At 35.6% G+C, this 16,539-nt stretch overlaps 2 protein-coding genes across 3 annotated transcripts; both read right to left on the reverse strand.

The window, feature by feature from the left end:
• Positions 1-1,783: 1,783 nt before the first annotated feature.
• si:dkeyp-122a9.2 lies at positions 1,784-4,608 on the reverse strand. The gene is made up of 2 exons (XM_019085590.2): positions 2,907-4,608; positions 1,784-2,016 (listed from the first exon to the last, which is right to left on the reverse strand). The coding sequence occupies exons 1-2, from the start codon at positions 3,477-3,479 to the stop codon at positions 1,849-1,851; spliced, it is 741 nt and encodes a 246-aa protein (XP_018941135.2). The 5' UTR covers positions 3,480-4,608; the 3' UTR covers positions 1,784-1,848.
• Positions 4,609-4,949: 341 nt separating this feature from the next.
• Positions 4,950-14,648, reverse strand: LOC109068872 (low-density lipoprotein receptor-related protein 1B-like). Of its 2 annotated transcripts, XM_042754006.1 has the most exons (8): positions 14,366-14,648; positions 12,860-12,965; positions 9,293-9,406; positions 7,864-7,940; positions 7,027-7,117; positions 6,697-6,847; positions 5,216-5,323; positions 4,950-5,129 (listed from the first exon to the last, which is right to left on the reverse strand). In XM_042754006.1, exons 1-8 carry the CDS (start codon positions 14,376-14,378, stop codon positions 4,977-4,979), a joined length of 813 nt encoding a protein of 270 aa, XP_042609940.1. In that variant the 5' UTR covers positions 14,379-14,648; the 3' UTR covers positions 4,950-4,976. The 2 variants fall into 2 exon arrangements, with proteins under 2 accessions (XP_042609940.1, XP_042609941.1); XM_042754007.1 differs by lacking the exon at positions 9,293-9,406 and having other exon boundaries at positions 14,366-14,566.
• Positions 14,649-16,539: the final 1,891 nt, after the last annotated feature.

Below are 16,539 nucleotides of genomic sequence, written 5' to 3' on the forward strand. Positions count from 1 at the left end.
CAACATCAAAGTGTCATCTGCTTCAAGAACAGTGCTGTTATTACCTCGCTAGTGAGACATGTCAGGCAGCTTTTAACTTGCTAAACTGACAAGAAGTTCTGTACGCGTGTTTCCATGTGAGCGAGTGTGTGTCTGTTTCACTGATCTATGATAGAGAGCTGGATTGCTCATGATGTCATAAAAGTGAAGCCATATTGGTATTCCCTAGTATTCTCATACGTTCTCATAGAAAACCTCACCTAACAGGTCAGCGTTTTTATATCTGAAGTATCCCCTGTACATTCTTATAACGCAAACCTCCTAAGCATGTAAGCGGTTATTTTTTTTAATGTCAGGAATTTAATGTCAGGAATTTCCCCTGCGTATTAAAAAGTTACATTCATCTACATTACAGTAGCAAACATCAGATTAACATAATAAAAATCGAACGGATGACTCAAACTCGAACACTTCCAGTGGCTTCACCGCCTGATCGCAACCAATCAGATTTGTGGCTGAATCACCTCCTCGGGTGCGCACTATTTTGTATTAAATTATTGGTCTGTCGTCAATTATTCTTTACTTAATATGTTTATTTTAAGTTTAAGGTTATCTAGGAATCATAGGGTCTTACGATCTTTGTGGGTCAGTCATATAAAATTATTAATAATAACAAGGTTGGTTCATATATAGTATCCAATAATTTTTAAAGGCAGCTTTGTCTTGGGCTTTTGTGTTTACAAGCAGAACCAGACACACACTGTACATAAAACAGCCTTTGTAAATATTAAATCCGTAATCATACTAGAAAGGCACAGGATAAGGAATATTTTAAGTTTATCTTTTTCTAGCAGTTTCCAATCATTTTGAATGGAAATAAATGCATAGATTAGTTCATTTCTATAAGTATGGAGTACTAACAGGATAGTTTATGTAATTAGAGTACATTGAAATCTGTGAAATGCTTATCATTAAATGTTGAATTTTTATACACACCAGTAAAACATTTTCAAAAAAATAATTACTTCAACTATTAAATGCTTGTTTGCTTTGGTGTTGCCACCCCTCACAGTCTTCATGACACCCCTTTGCCACCCTAAATATAATTTCATAGATCTGCCCCATCAATGCTACAAACACACTGTAAATAGAATTTTCTGTGCAACCAGAAATACTACTGCGGGAAAGGCTTGTTTAGCAATATCCTGGCTATTTACAGTTTCAACTGAGGGTGCATTTTTACTCTGTGAGAAAACTGACATATGGCATGAGAGTGTGAGAACATTGTCAGTTGCGTGAGATTTGCCAGCCCTGTGGCTTAACAATGATAGGGTGTTTTTTTTCCAGCTGTATGAATGAGTCGCTATTGAACAGTGTAGCTTCATGCGCAGGCATATCTGACACGTACCTTGGCTAAATGCCACTATGCAAATATATACAGACAAAAACTTTAGACATCCCTTGTTTGAAGGGACTATTATATAGATTTGCGCTGCATAATTCTTATTGCTTTCTTTACTAGCTTGTGTAAAATGTCTTTTTTCACCTAAAACGTGTTTTCATGCAAGCAAACCATGACTGTATAAGTGAACAATTGAACATGAACATGTAGAAACTTAATAACATCCATAATGTTTTTACATTTGAAAGGTGGCATGCATTGTCAATTTGCATTTGCAGTAAGTGTGCAGCACTGGGGACAGGGCACACGAGAAAAAGTCGTTTTCTGCACCTAACGGCAGTAAATCATACATAATTATGTAGAAACAAGACAACATGCATCACAGCAGAAAATGAAAGGTGTTCCTTTGTGAAAGTCTAACTTGTGAAAGTCTCCATTGATGACAGTTTATAACTTTAGCGTTGTATTCAGACAGATGGATGCTGTACTTCCGCTTCTGAGCTGCTGAGAGATGTTTGCTGTGTTGGTTCATCCCGTTTATCCAGTTTCTCCAAAGTTCTGTTCTTACAGTCTCTGTAAATGATGGCAGTCAGGATGGAAATGCAGAGGACTGACAGTAGAGCTAAAGCTGAAAGCTAATAACAAATAATACAAGATTATTATGGTGATAAGACGGAATAACAGTATTAATATTCTTCAAACATGCCTTTTTTTTCTCCACATGCTTTTGCAATTATAAGATTTAATGTACAACCTACATTCAAACTGTTTTACAGATAATTTCAACTTTAGCTTTTATAAAATTGCCAATTTTAAAGAAATGTAACAAAGACTTGCATTACATTGTCAGAATGTTGGTCATCGTGATCATTGCATACTGAACTGTTATTGGTCCTCTTTCTTGTGTCATTTGCATGCAGAATTGTGGTCTTGTTTTCTTACATTTAGACCTAGTGCCATTAGACTACACTGCGCAAATTACATTAAACTACAAAAGTTAAAAAATTATTTTAATGTCTTGCAATTGCTGGTATTTCTTTTAGAAATTGCAATTGTTTCTAAAATTATATAACTTCTATTTTATTTTTTCGGTTTAAAACAGCAGCATATTAGTGCAGTCACATTAGGGCAATTTAGGCAAAATTCTGCAATGGACAAGTCCACTGTCAATAGTGTAGAGTTAAATGAAACATAACAGAAGTCCTGTACCAACTGAACCTGAAATTTGGTGTGGTAATCTTTCACCCTCATGTGAAAACACCCAATAGACTCCTATTGAAATGACTGCATTTAGCACGTGAAAATTCGCAGAACAACTGTAAATATGATCGCTTTAAAGAGATTTTAAGTGGTTTTGTTAATGCTAAGTGATAAAAATCAAAGTAGTCTGCAACATTGAGTATGCTAATATTTATCAACGATATGTCATAAATGTAGAATTCAGCTAATGTGTCATGTCATCAGTGTTGTAAAATCATTTTTAAAGAAGGTTCTGTTTAATAAACTGTGTAAAAAGTATACTCACCCTCGAGTAGAAAGTGATTTTTTCAGTCAGGTCTAGCAGTTCTGTTCCTTTCACTTCAGTGTCATTCGTTCCAGTGGGTTTGCACCATTTAATCTGGAGCTTTTCATCCAAGATGTAATCTCCTTCCCAGTGTGCCATGCCACATGCAACATATTCACCCTCAAACAGCAACAGAAACATCCACAATGAAGGCGGAATCAGAGTAAATAAAAAAATCTCTGGGACATTCTTCGATTTTCGTCTGCAAGGCCTTCTCATGAACATCATCACAGTCAAAGCCAGAAGAGCTGGTCCAAGAAGGATGAAGCTGATCAGTACTGCGTTAAGGCCTGGGGTACATGGGCACGAAAATTCCCGATCCATTAACAATTCCAGTCCGATCAATACAACAGTAAATGGCAACGTGCCAAATCTTGGAGTTTTTCCGAGCTGTTTTTCCAGGTTGTTCGCCATTTGCTCTGGTAACGACATCTTCACCAGTGTAATGTGGTCACTTTGATGAGGCTTGTACACCTTCTTTTGTAAGGCGGAGAGTGTGATTTCACCAAGTACACCACGTGCCTGGATCAACATCCATGTTTTGTATATCAGCCAATCAGAATTGAGATATAACTTTTCAGGAAATATCTGTTTTAGGCTTACAATCAGGGTTAGGTGCTTCTACACCCTTGTTAATCAGCTATCATTTCCCACTGATTTTAGGAATAAATTATGAGTAGGGTTAGGTTTAGTGGTAGGAATTGAGTTAGGTCTATATTTTTGGACAATAATGTTGATCCAGGAACATGTCTTACTTTGAAAATTCACGGTGACTGTTGTAAGGCAAAGTCAGGTTTTTCGTGAAATGGAAATTATAGTGGACCAAACCTGTTAAACAAGAAAGAAAATGGAAATAATTCTACACGCAACATGAAAAAACACTGTCCTTAAATTAGCCTATGCAAATAAGTGTACATTTCAATAACAACTTAACGCATTGACAATGGCAAGAAAACCCATTTTATTTTATAGGTTTTGGTCCAAAATCACATTAGGTGTATCTATATGTATTTAAATAATAAATGTCCTACATTTCCCCTTATTCAACAGCAACCTGTACGATTGCACAGTGCAATATCAAGCTAGTTTATATTGTAATTAAAAACACTTCAACCCAAAGTGAAGACGGACCAGTAATCTGTGTACATCATTTTGTATAAAAGTTCTACATTTAATACATTTCCAGAAAATACAAGCAAACCGGACGTACAAATCAACTATAAAATTATAAAACTTTTTTCCTTGTCCTCTAGTTGTGTACATTTGCACAGAGAAAGTGTTGTTTTTTTTTTTTTTGTTTTTTTTTTTCATCAAACATGTCATTACAAGAGTCTCGCGCGTGTCATTTCACAACCAGTGAGTTAAAGTGAGGCTATGTGACAAAATTAGTTTTCAGTCATTTTAAGTGCTGAAAGACATTTTGCGATATGAAAATTAAATAACATGGTTTCAAGTTGTACAGTTGCAAAACCATCGTGGTGGGTTGTTTTCACTTTTGGTTTTGACTGCATATTTAAAGCGCCTGGAAACACCGGTCAACTTAAAGATAAACATATGCAAGAAACATCGGTGAGATATCAAAAATAAAATCTGTGATGAGCATATGATGCATTTATTTAAATAAGTGTCTCTTTTTTCTAATACTGATAAATGTAAGAGGCAACTTGGGAATATCTAGGCATTTGGCGATTGTTTCACCAACAGGAAACATACACATAGTGTGTAGGTAAATGAACCTATATAAATTGTCTTTAAATGTTTATAAAGCCTTTTGAGATTGAGCAGCTTTGTCCGTTTCATTTTTTTCATGTTCGTGTAGTGCATTTACAAAGTCACAAAGCAAAGAAAAACACTGCATTTGTCATTTATAAAAAGACATTTTGGTTGCAACAGAAAGCAACTGTTTAAAACGAAAACTGGCACATTTATGTGGGAACACAAGGTGAGATGATTTAAACCTGACTGGAAAAGTTTATTTTTTCATATATTGTTATACCAGCTCTTTATAAAAACGAAGCAGGTTGTAGAAAGCTAGGTTACGCCGCCGTTTCTCGAATCGTCGTCTTTTCCAGCCTCTTTGGGAGTAAATCGCGTCCTCATGTCGAGGTTGATGACTGGCTTTCGACATTGCCGTCTGTCATGGTACGTCATCTTTGAGTAGATGGGGTTTGAATATTTCATGGCCTGGAAACGTACAATGATGTTATAGTTTGGTTTATACTTTCTTAATGAACATAAAATGCTTCTTTTTAATGAGTTCTGGAATCCACCTGTCCCGGAATGAGCTCCTTTGGAAGGTTCTGGATGGGTAAAGTGTGTGCAGTCAGTGGGCGAGCAGGGGGCAAATTGCGAGGGTCGCTTGACTTCACACACCAGCCCTGAAAAACAACAGCATTTAACTGATAACCGTTTAAAACATTGTATATATAAACAAACTTGCAGATTAAAATCATAAATTTGACTAAATAATTTGGGGAATTCTAGTTTGAACCCAAATTACATATAAAGCAAGAGTTTAAAACTAAAATTGCTACTCTTTTAGTTCTGCGAATTCAATTGATTTGAGGTGAGGTAAAGAAATCGGTCCCATAAAGACAAAGGGTGCTTTCACACTAGCATTTTTGGTGCGCACCTGGGTTCGATTGACGTCAGAGTTTGGTTCGTTTGGATGATGTGAACGCTGTCTTCCGAACTCGGGTGCGCACCCGCGAACCGTACCTGAGTCCGCTTAAAAATGGTGGTCTGGGGTATGGTTCATGTGAACTCTGATACGGTTCGCTGATGATGTGAATGCAATCGTACCAAATCCCGGAAGTGAACTGCTATTAATGACGCATTATTTGATGAAAATGTGTGTTTGTGTGTGTGTGTTTCCCACACTTTCCTGACGAGCATTACTGACGTGCTGCAAGCAGAGAGCTGTATATCTCATTTCTGTTCGCCTTCAGCGTTCTTTAGAGCATTTGCAGTACATTCGTAAGACAAACGCAAGTGTCGTTATGTACTGAAGCTTTGTAAACAAAACGAACGGTTCAAAATCATAAATATATAAAAGTGCAGAGAGCAATGTTATGCATTTGCCGCCTTCTCTTGCGCCGTCGTTACTAAGCAATGGGGTAAACACCTGCTGGCTTGATGATGCAAATGAACCGTGGTTCGGGCCCAAATAAAATAATATGAACACAGTCCAGAGGGGGCAGGGGGAGGGGGAGCAATCGAACTCCGGTTCGGACCAGGCAAGCGAACCAAGTGTGAAAGCACCCTAAATGTCCTTGTGGGACTTTGGCTAAATAAAAAGAACAAAGGAAATACTCTGTTTTACTAAACCAAGCAAAACTTATTTAGACACATAGAAACAGACCTTTTCACATCTTATGGAACTTTTCAGCAAAACTTTGGATAATGAATCTGACATATTGTACAGTCATGATTTGTTATGCTTTATTATTTGAACTGTTTGAATGTGGAAAAATTCATTTCATTATTGTTACTAAAACTAAATTAAGAAACTAAAACCTAAACTAAAAAAAAAAGTTTAAGGCAACATTTTACATTTTCTGTTGCTTAGTCACATTGGACTATTTGTCAGCAGGTCATTTGTTTTTAATAGACTTTGTTCATGAAACACCAGCAGAATGAATTTATGAAAGGAAAAAGAAAATAAGTAAAAATAAGAAATTCCATCAATATAGAAATGCTGTTAAATCCAGAAAGTGATGTTCAGAACTTACAATTCCTACTCATTTAGTACCTTATGAGGGTCAAGGGTGAAGCTGGGGTGAAGAAAGCTTCCCACGTCTACGTGATTGTCATGATCAACTTCATACATGTTATAGGACGGATTCCCGATCTCCACGTTCAAGCCACCATTGGCCATAGGCTGCCGCTGAACCTGTTTACCTCTGTGAAGGGGTAACGTACATTATCTTTGTTTAGTTTTTTACAGAGACATTTAGCACACAAGCTAAATGCTGAAGCACAGTGGGTTTACAAGATTTTCTACAGCAATATCAATAAATCAGATGTGTAATGTTCTGATTAGACATCTAATACAGCTAATTATTTATTTGTATATATTTACCTTCGACATCTTTTGCAAATAAGGAGTCCCACTGCAACAGCGGTGATAATGCATACAAGAAGAACTAGAGGCACTATTATGGCAATACTTCCTGAAAAAAAAAAATAATAATAAAATAAATAAATAAAAAATAAGAACAGAAAAAATAAATAAGTTATGTGCACTTTAAAGAGTTTCAATTACACTGTATTTACATAAAGTGAAAACTTTTGAACTGAATGAAGATTACTCATTTTTAAATTGAGTATTGCCCTTCAGATGCTACAGAAGATACGGACATTTTTCCAGAAGACAAAATAAGTACAATTTACCAGGATCTTTAAATTCAAAAATTTTCACACCCGTGACGCTAACTGCTAACCTCTCTTAGCTAACACGGCTAAAATGTAAATGCTTCTCTGCAAAAATTAAACGAATTAACTTCCTGGAACCGCTTGACTGACGACTAGGGGAAAGTTTGTCTCTACTCAACTCGGACAGAAGGGAAGAGTAGAGTATTTTCTCTCCTAACTGACGTAAAATTACAGAATTATACCACTTTTGAGATTTTGGCTAAATTCTAACACAGAATTACAATTATCCTGCTGGAAATCCCAGAATGCATTACAATGACCATACAAAATGGTGAACTAGGGAAGTGTTAAAATAAAATAATTCAATAATGAGAATGATATAATTAAAAACATAACTTTTTACCCATCATTTATGTGCATTACATATTTTTTTTGTACTTTTATGCTATTAGCAACAAGTGCTAACACCAAACTCCATTAAAATCAATTGTGATTGGAAAGTTTTTGGAAAACATGTGTATGTGTGTGTGTTTGTGACACTCACTCCCGCTGACATTTTCTGAACGGTTGGTTTTGGATGCAGGTCTTTCGCACTGTGTTCCTGACCAGTTTGCAGAACACCTGTGAACAGAGAAGCAGAAACAAATATCACAGCCGGTGAAATTTACAATGCATTGACTTCTTGAAATCAGCATATGATTAAATTTATCTAAAATAATATCAGATCTAATTTACCATATTTACCTCAATAATTAGGTTTCCTTTATTCATTATTAAGGTATCATTTGTTTTATTGATTTTTTTGTTTTGTTTTGACAAGCATGGAAACAAATGTTAATAATAAACGCAGGATAAATCACAGGAGGAGGTACAATATAAAACCCAGCCCAAGGGATGCATTACTCTTACTTTAGACACATGCAAAGTGTGTGTTTGTGTGACAAGGGGCCTCCTGGATCCAAACGGCATGCGTCCACAGCAAGAAATTCACTGATGTAAGAGATTATGCACTTGTGAGAGATGGTGGCGTGAATGAAACTGGTCGAAAACAATATTTAATCAAACTTCCTGTGGACAGGGATTCTGTTTCCTGCAGGTGGGATGCACTGCTGTCTGCAGATGGTGATAGAACATCCAGAAGAAAAACACTGAGGTGGAAATATATCCCACTAGATAAGATTCTGCTAGATAAAACTAAATACTTGGAAATGTCTGAGGAACTTTCCACGGATAGGGTACGAAATAGGATTAAATTTATTTTATTCTTTTAATTGTTTCATTTATTTTCTTAAAATGATTAGGTATATATATATATATATATATAATATATATATATATATATATATATATATATATATATATATATATATATATATACTGTATATATATATATTCAAAACAAACAAACAAAAAATATATAAATACTTAAATAGTCATTCCTTGTGTATTTACTTATTTATGCAGAAAAAAAAAAAACCTTGGCACACCAGTGTACCATATTCATGAAAAGTGCCCTGCAAGTTTAAACATAAACAAAGAGAAAAAAAGGCAGAAAAATGCATGTCAAATATGAAAAACAAAAGGGCAGCAAAATGGAAAGACAACGAATTATGAATATTGCAACAAAAGAAGATGATAAATAATGGATACTAGAAGAGCAATCAAAGTCACATCGTCCTCAGCATATGCAGAACTATAACCACTAACACATATTAAAAAATTCCAGTCTTGGCAAGCATACAAATGAAACAAACGCACACCTACAGCATGGTGCGAAGAAATAGTGGCGCGTGTCCGGAAAAGCGGAGTGCAATGCGAAATGTGAAACGTGTTCTTGGAAGCTGTGCGAGTTGGTTTGTGATGTTTGTGCGTGTTCATTCCACGAACAGGCCAGACGCATGCTGACCACGGCGGATGGGATTGTGGGAATGTTCTGGAATGTTTTGTAAATTTGATGAACCAGGAAGACCTACTTGCAGTGAGGTTTGTTATAGGCGGTGAGGGAACAAACGCCCTGGTTCTGACAGTAGTGATCACACGGGTTAGCTCTCTCGTCACACCTCGGGCTTTTAAACTCGGACGGGCAACTGAGAACGCAACCAGACCAAAGGAGAGACGTGAGAACAACAGAGAAAGAAGGCCTGAAATACACACACCCACACGGCAAACAGCTGTAGGCTATCATGCCCTTCTGGGTGATGTGAATATTTTTAAATCTTTTTTTAAACATAGATTAAATCTCATTCTTCTTACAATGAAGGAATTATTGAATGATCAATCTAATTATCTTTATGCAAAAACTAAAATCATCTTTGCAACTTGCAAAACCATAACCCAGAATAAATAAATCGCATTCTCATTACAAGCAAACAAACACGCAAAACAATAAATAAATAAATAATGCAAAAAAAAAAAACTTATTTTCATGACCATAATGATAGATAGAGACAGACAGACAGACAGATAGATAGATAGATAGATAGATAGATAGACTCATTACAATAAACAAACAAATAAAATAAATAATCTAATTCTTCTTCTTATAATGCAAAATAAATAAATAAATAAATAAATAAACAAAAAAAATTCTCATTCGCATTACGTAATACCAAGTAAATAAATAAATATCATTACCATAATGAAAAACTATTTAATTCTTATTGCTGTAATGCTAAGTAAAAAACAAACAATAAAATAAAATACATAATTTATTTGCATTACATTGCAAAAAAATCGGATTGAGTAAACAAAATAAAAATAAATCTCATTTTATTGGTGGAAAGCATTAGCTCTGCAATGTAAAATAAATAAATGAATATAAAATATTATCTAATTCTTCAAAAAAAAAAAAAAAAAAAAAATTATATAATTATATATATATATATATATATATATATATATATATATATATATATATATATATATATATATACAATTACCATAATGCACAATAAATTAACAGATAAAGAAATCATATAAATAAATAAATCATCTCAGTAAATAAAAACATAAAATAAATAAATAGTCTCATTCCCATTACCATAAGGCATTTTAATATAAATTGAAAGTTTTGGTTTCACACTGATGTCAATCACCACTGACAACAATGGGAGTTTAAAAAAAAAAATAATAATAAAATAAAACCTTAGTGTATGTGTATGCTCTGATGCATTGCAGTAACAAGAATTTGGGGAGAAAGTCGAATTGCAAAAAATCTCAAAAAAATTGTTGATCATCATAATATCAATTATTAGCTATCATACTGCTATATAAAACAAATCAGCTACTCTGGGCCATCTGCACACAACACAACGCAAATCTGCAGATCTGAACTTTAAAGCACGTCTTCTAGGAATGATATGATCCAAATGAAAGACTACTTTTCGATTAATGCAAACCGAAAACTTGCAGGACACACAAGTCCTTTATTCGAATTTAATACAAAACTCTATCAGTATCTCCAGCCGCCTTCATCTACTTAGACCCACTAAAACAAGCTCTAATGAAACACTGTTCGAGAAAGATAATGAAATAGAGGACGGACAAACAAAAGACAAAAAAAAAAGAAAAAGAAAAGAGTCTTTGATGGGGTGATTTGAAATCAAGCAGGTCTATATGAGCAGGACGCACTCATTTTTCCAGGTAATGTCTGGCCACCATCATTATCAACCCTTCACCTTCAGCAGCCAAAGAAAAACACAAGATTGAATCATTTGAATGCAAATTGATTCACCCCTGAAGGGCACAATGGCTTTATCAGACCATCAATGGTGATGAGAAATGGGAAAAAGAAGTGGAAACGAAGACCAGGTGTCCTGGTTAAAGCCAATAAAGGATTTGTGTCCAGAACACGTAAGGGAAGAGACTTTGAGAGACTTCTGACTTTGCTTGGCCTGACATTAAAAGGGTGATTCATACTTTTATGAATACTTATTCATCTTGGAAGGACTGATGTTTGCCATCCCATTCATTTCCACTAGTTAAATCCATTCAGGCTGATTTACTTCAGAAAAAAATGATTTATACTCTTATTTTCTCCTCCAAATGTTTTAGAGGGAGCACCATATCCTGTTTCTCCAGATAAAATGCCTTCGGCAAACAAGAAAAATGTAGGCAGATAAAAAAAAAATATATTAGTCTGGTAGGGTTTATTATGTGTTGAAGAGGAAAGTAAAAGCTCCTTCACTGAGGGATTCACGGCAGCCAGACAAATCTCAAATCATTCCAGCTGAAAGACGGAGTACGTCCATTGCCGCATTCAGTAGCTGTACAATGGTTCAAAAGCTTTGTCGCTTTCTGCCGCCCATCTATCAATTTCTTTCTTCACTTATGGATTTTTTTTTCTTCAAAGGACAAAAAAAGAAAAAATCTAATTTTATGTAAAAAGGATTCAAATGAGCTGCCGCTATTAGCGCAATAACAGTTTCACTCTCCGTCCATTTCATTGAGGTCGGTTTCTCTCACTTGCTTTAAAGCTTTTATTAAATGCGCAATTCCATTCAGTGACACTAAAAACTATATATTTAACATTCAATTCAGTGTCAAGGTTTCTTGCACCAAAAACGTTGTACTTTAGTTTGTTGTGACCATTTTCCAACCTTTCTCCACGCTTTTAAATGAAACAGGCTTTTTTGCTACTGTACCTTTAAGACTATATGTAAATGAGCTCTGCTGTGATTGGCTAGCCATTCATGAGCTCGCCTTGGTGTGTTCTTGAGAAAAGTAGCCAAGTCTGATTCATGAATACATCATTCTTTAAGATCTCGTCAATCAGAGAGTCCGATTTTGTCAGTGAATCAGTTGATTCAGTTCGCAATCCCATCTGAATGATTCATTCACAAATCTGAGTGACTCACAGCGATTAATGACTTAAATTACATTTTTACAACAGTTGTATGTGTCCGCATTCTTAATTGAAGCTACAAAGCTTCACTTCCTGTTCATTGCAATTTTCTGGAAAACAGTAAATTAATTTCTTGTTAAAATATATATATATCTACTGTTTTCTGCAGTAGAAATGTTGCATAAAGGTGTGCAATGAGATTTGGATGGAATGAAAATTACATTTTTGGGGTGTACTGTCCCTTTAAGGGATGTTTTTCTTCAGTTATATAAATCAACTATAAAACAGAAGCACTTTTTATTTTCTTTACTTTTACAATCTTTTTCTCTCAAGAACTGTCCCTAAAACAGGAATGGCAATTTTTGTTTTATTTTTGTTTTTTTTTTTTTTTTTTTTGTGTTTTTTTCTTTTTTGTTCTGGTGTCTCTCATTGGTTTCTCTGCCTCTCTCTAACATACAAATATAGAGGTCGATATAAGTGGCAGATTATGGACCCCCTGCTATGATAATTCACTCTTCTGTTTTAATATATTACTTTCTCTTTTTTGTTTTTATTTAAAATTCATTCTTCCTAGTCAAGTCGGGCGTGAAATAAATAATTTTTATTTGGTTGGTTGAGGGAGCAATTTAAAATAAATGAATCTAAATAACGGCAGGCAATTGTGTTGCTGTAGAAAGCTTATTAAGAAATTACTCACTGACAGAACGGCAGGCCCGTCCTCGGAGTCGAGGTGGCAGGTTCCGCCGTTATAACAGTATCCGTCACACAGCTGACAGCTGGCTGCGATTCTGCCGTTTGTACAGCTGTGAACACACACGTGAACAACAACAACAATGAAATTTTATCTAAATTTAGTTTAATCTTGATACTGAGTCTTAAAGCAAAGAATATGAATTATTCTAAAAATTTAGTATGTATGCACGCACACACACACACACACAAACACACACACACACACACACACACACACACACACACATATATATTAAATAATAGAACATGTACAAATATTCTGGTCTGATGAGTCTCGATTTCTGCTCCGACATTCAGATGGTAGGGTCAGAATTTGACCATCCTGATGGTGGTGGTGTAATGGTGTGGGGGATATTTTCTTGGCACACTTTGGGCCCTTTATTACCAATTGAGCAACGTTTAAACTCCACAGTCTACCTGAGTATTGTTGCTGACCATGTCTATCCCTTTATGACTACAGTGAACCCATCTTCTGATCTGCAAATGAAATATTAAAATTCTCTACTTATGATAGTTCACAAATTAAATAGCGGCGATTGGCCAATCAGAACTCGGTAAAATTACTGTAACAAGCTGTTTACAAGTGGAAGCAAGTTTTCGTAAATGTTCGCTCAAAATGTTTCAAGCGCAACTTTTGAAGTTATTTATTAAACAAAGACCAAAAAAAAAAAAAAAAACTGCCAAGTGTCTGATGTTTTCCTGAGGATCATAATTTAAAGACATTCCCTGACATTATGTTATTGTGCTGTATGTGTGAGAGTCCAAAAGCATTCACTGTGCGATGAAGCCTGTTAGAATACAGTTATAATGCCCTTATAATTCAAGCAATGAAAGAAAAAAAATACCATGTATGGTTTTTTACATTTTTATATTCATTACACAAGCAATGTACTTTTCTGAACATCAGCACATGTGCGCAAGCACAAATGTGCTATTAATTTTATACAACACTGCATAGCAACACAGTGTTTCGTTGCTTGAATGTAATTGCAGAAATTTTGAAACATTATTCAAGTGAGCCAGTGATTCAACATCCTTCAGATTGACTCACTTTGTTCGTTTTCTTCAATTGAATCAGCTGTTTTTAAACGAATCGTTTGATTCAAATGATTCATAAATAATTTATGAAAACATGGATCTTGCTGCCACCTACTGGCGGTTTTTATTGTTATCATTATTGTATCCTACGACAGCCGTAAACCAGTCAGGGGTCAGCACTACCAGCACAAAAACACATTTAGCAAAATATTGACCAAAATTCCTCCATTTCAGGCACCAGAAGGAAAAAACTTATAAATAATAGTTCATTTAATAAGGCTAATTTTTGATTAAATAAAAACTTTTTTAAAAATTTCACAAATTTTGTAATCAATATGTACAATTAGCAACAGGACACCATCCCCCCTGAATTTTTTTTACAATTCGACCACTGACTGTAATGAATACACACTTGCAGGCGACATCTCCAGTCTCTTCGTCTACGATACACGGGGCCCCTCGGCAGCGAAGACATCGGTCCGTCTCGCATTTTGGCCCCTCGTAGCGAGTGGGACACACGCACTCAACATGTCCCGAGCCGGACAGTGTGCAACCTTTGGAGTTCACGCAATAATGGTGACAAATATCTGTCAACAGATAGAAAGAAAGACAATTATGATGACTGATCTGAAGCCATGTATGCCATATTCATATCTTACCTCCTTTTCACATTAACTGAATAATTTCAAGTGCTTTAAGTGTTGAAATAGTGCTACTCGCAATTGATTCCAACAGTGTGATCGCAGTAGGGTTGCCAACCATCCCGTATTAGTCGGGACATGCCATATTCTCAATTTGGCCCAAATTATAGAATGTCCCGGCTAATACAATATTTGATTCGTCCCGTACGTGACCTCCCTTGTCCCGTTTTTTGACTGCTATGCTTTTTTTTGAATTGTATGCTTTTCTAACTGATGAATGCATAAGAAGTGAGTGATTGCTTGTGAATTGTGAATGTACTGTCATTGTTCCGTTTTTTGACTCCCTCATGCAGTATACGTTAATTTAGAAATCGTGAACATAACTGTTTGAGGAAGGCGGCGGAATCCTCTACCGGCTGGTCGCTCCCGCCTCACAGCAAGTGCTGCTCACACTAACGCCAATTCTATCTGTGTTTTGACTTCAGTAAATCAGTTTTGGTGAATACAAACAACGTGATTATTTTTCATGTGTTCAACATCCTGCTGCTCAAGAGATGTGATCAGTAAGGGAAACCAACAATCACCAAACCCGCAACACATCCCCCCACTCCCAAGGCGATTGTCCCATATTTGCATTTTCTGAAGTTGGCAACCCTAGATAGCAGCCTACTGAACAGGCCTATGATGCTGATAATATTGCCAAAGTAGTAAACTACAGTAAGGTGTTAAAAACTAAACTAATGAACGCAAAAATAAAAAAAAAAAATGGATAAAAAAGTTTCTCATGAAACAGGCTGGTACTACTCACATGTTGAGACAGCGTTCTTCGGTGTATTCTGCCAGACAGTGGCACTCGGGTTGGTTCCCCAGGGTCACGTCACATGTGCCTCCATTCAGACAGTAACCGTCACAAACACGCTTCTCACACAGAGGCCCGGTGAAACCCAGAGCACAGCGACACGTGGGCTTACCTGCAGGAAATACATTACTTTAGTGACTGTTTGTGTATTTTTTTACTAGTGGGTGCAGGACACTATAGTTCATTTATGTGAGTGAGGATAGCAAAATAAAGTAAACTGTGACACATTATACCCAAAAAATTCTTCATACAGTGGACTACCAGTAATATTTGGGAACAGAAATTATTCACACACTTTGACCTGACCATGATTTGCTTAAGATTTGATAATCTGATATTATCAAGATGAATTTTACCCTCTCGACACAGGTTTAAACGTCTGAGTTCTTGTCATATTTTACTGCTATTTTCTAAACTATAGCGAATAAACTGTGATAATGTGTGAAATGTTGAAGGTGTCTGAAAACTAAAATTAAAATTAAAACTTAAAATATAAAAATAAAAAGTATATATATATAATATTAAAATAACTGCCTGTGAGGGAATAAAATACACAGGCACTTACTGATGTAAAAAAAAAAAAAAAAAAAATAAAATCTTAATAATAATAAAGTAATAACATCCTCAACAGTATAGTACTTAATGTGCATGCTAATCACATAAATCACAGCGATCTACGCTAGTCTTTGCTTTCCTAGCCAACAGAATGTGATTATTTGAGTTACTGTGACAGAGTACACGGTGTTCTAGCGGGGATTTGCGTAACAGTACATCTGTTGGGCATTGATTTTGCACATTCAACACACTCAAAGCCAAGGGATCTTCAGTCCTACTGTTGGTGGTCCATCTGCCAGCTGGTGCGAATGACAGTTTTAACACAAAGACGTCAACATAAACCATTCCTGACTGTTTCTCAGACGTTAATGCGCTCCAACTGATTTCCATCCAGCCTTTGGCTCCTGCCAAAATATCCTTTCAGAATAAGAAGACTAAACAGGGAGTGGAGATTGAGTGGAGATTCTTCATAAAGCTTTCCTTCGTAGTGGTTTTCTTTTTTTTATTTTTTTTTTTATAAATGTAGGGAGT

This window comes from Cyprinus carpio, unplaced genomic scaffold, assembly GCF_018340385.1.
Source record: "Cyprinus carpio isolate SPL01 unplaced genomic scaffold, ASM1834038v1 S000001071, whole genome shotgun sequence".
NCBI lineage: Eukaryota > Metazoa > Chordata > Actinopteri > Cypriniformes > Cyprinidae > Cyprinus > Cyprinus carpio.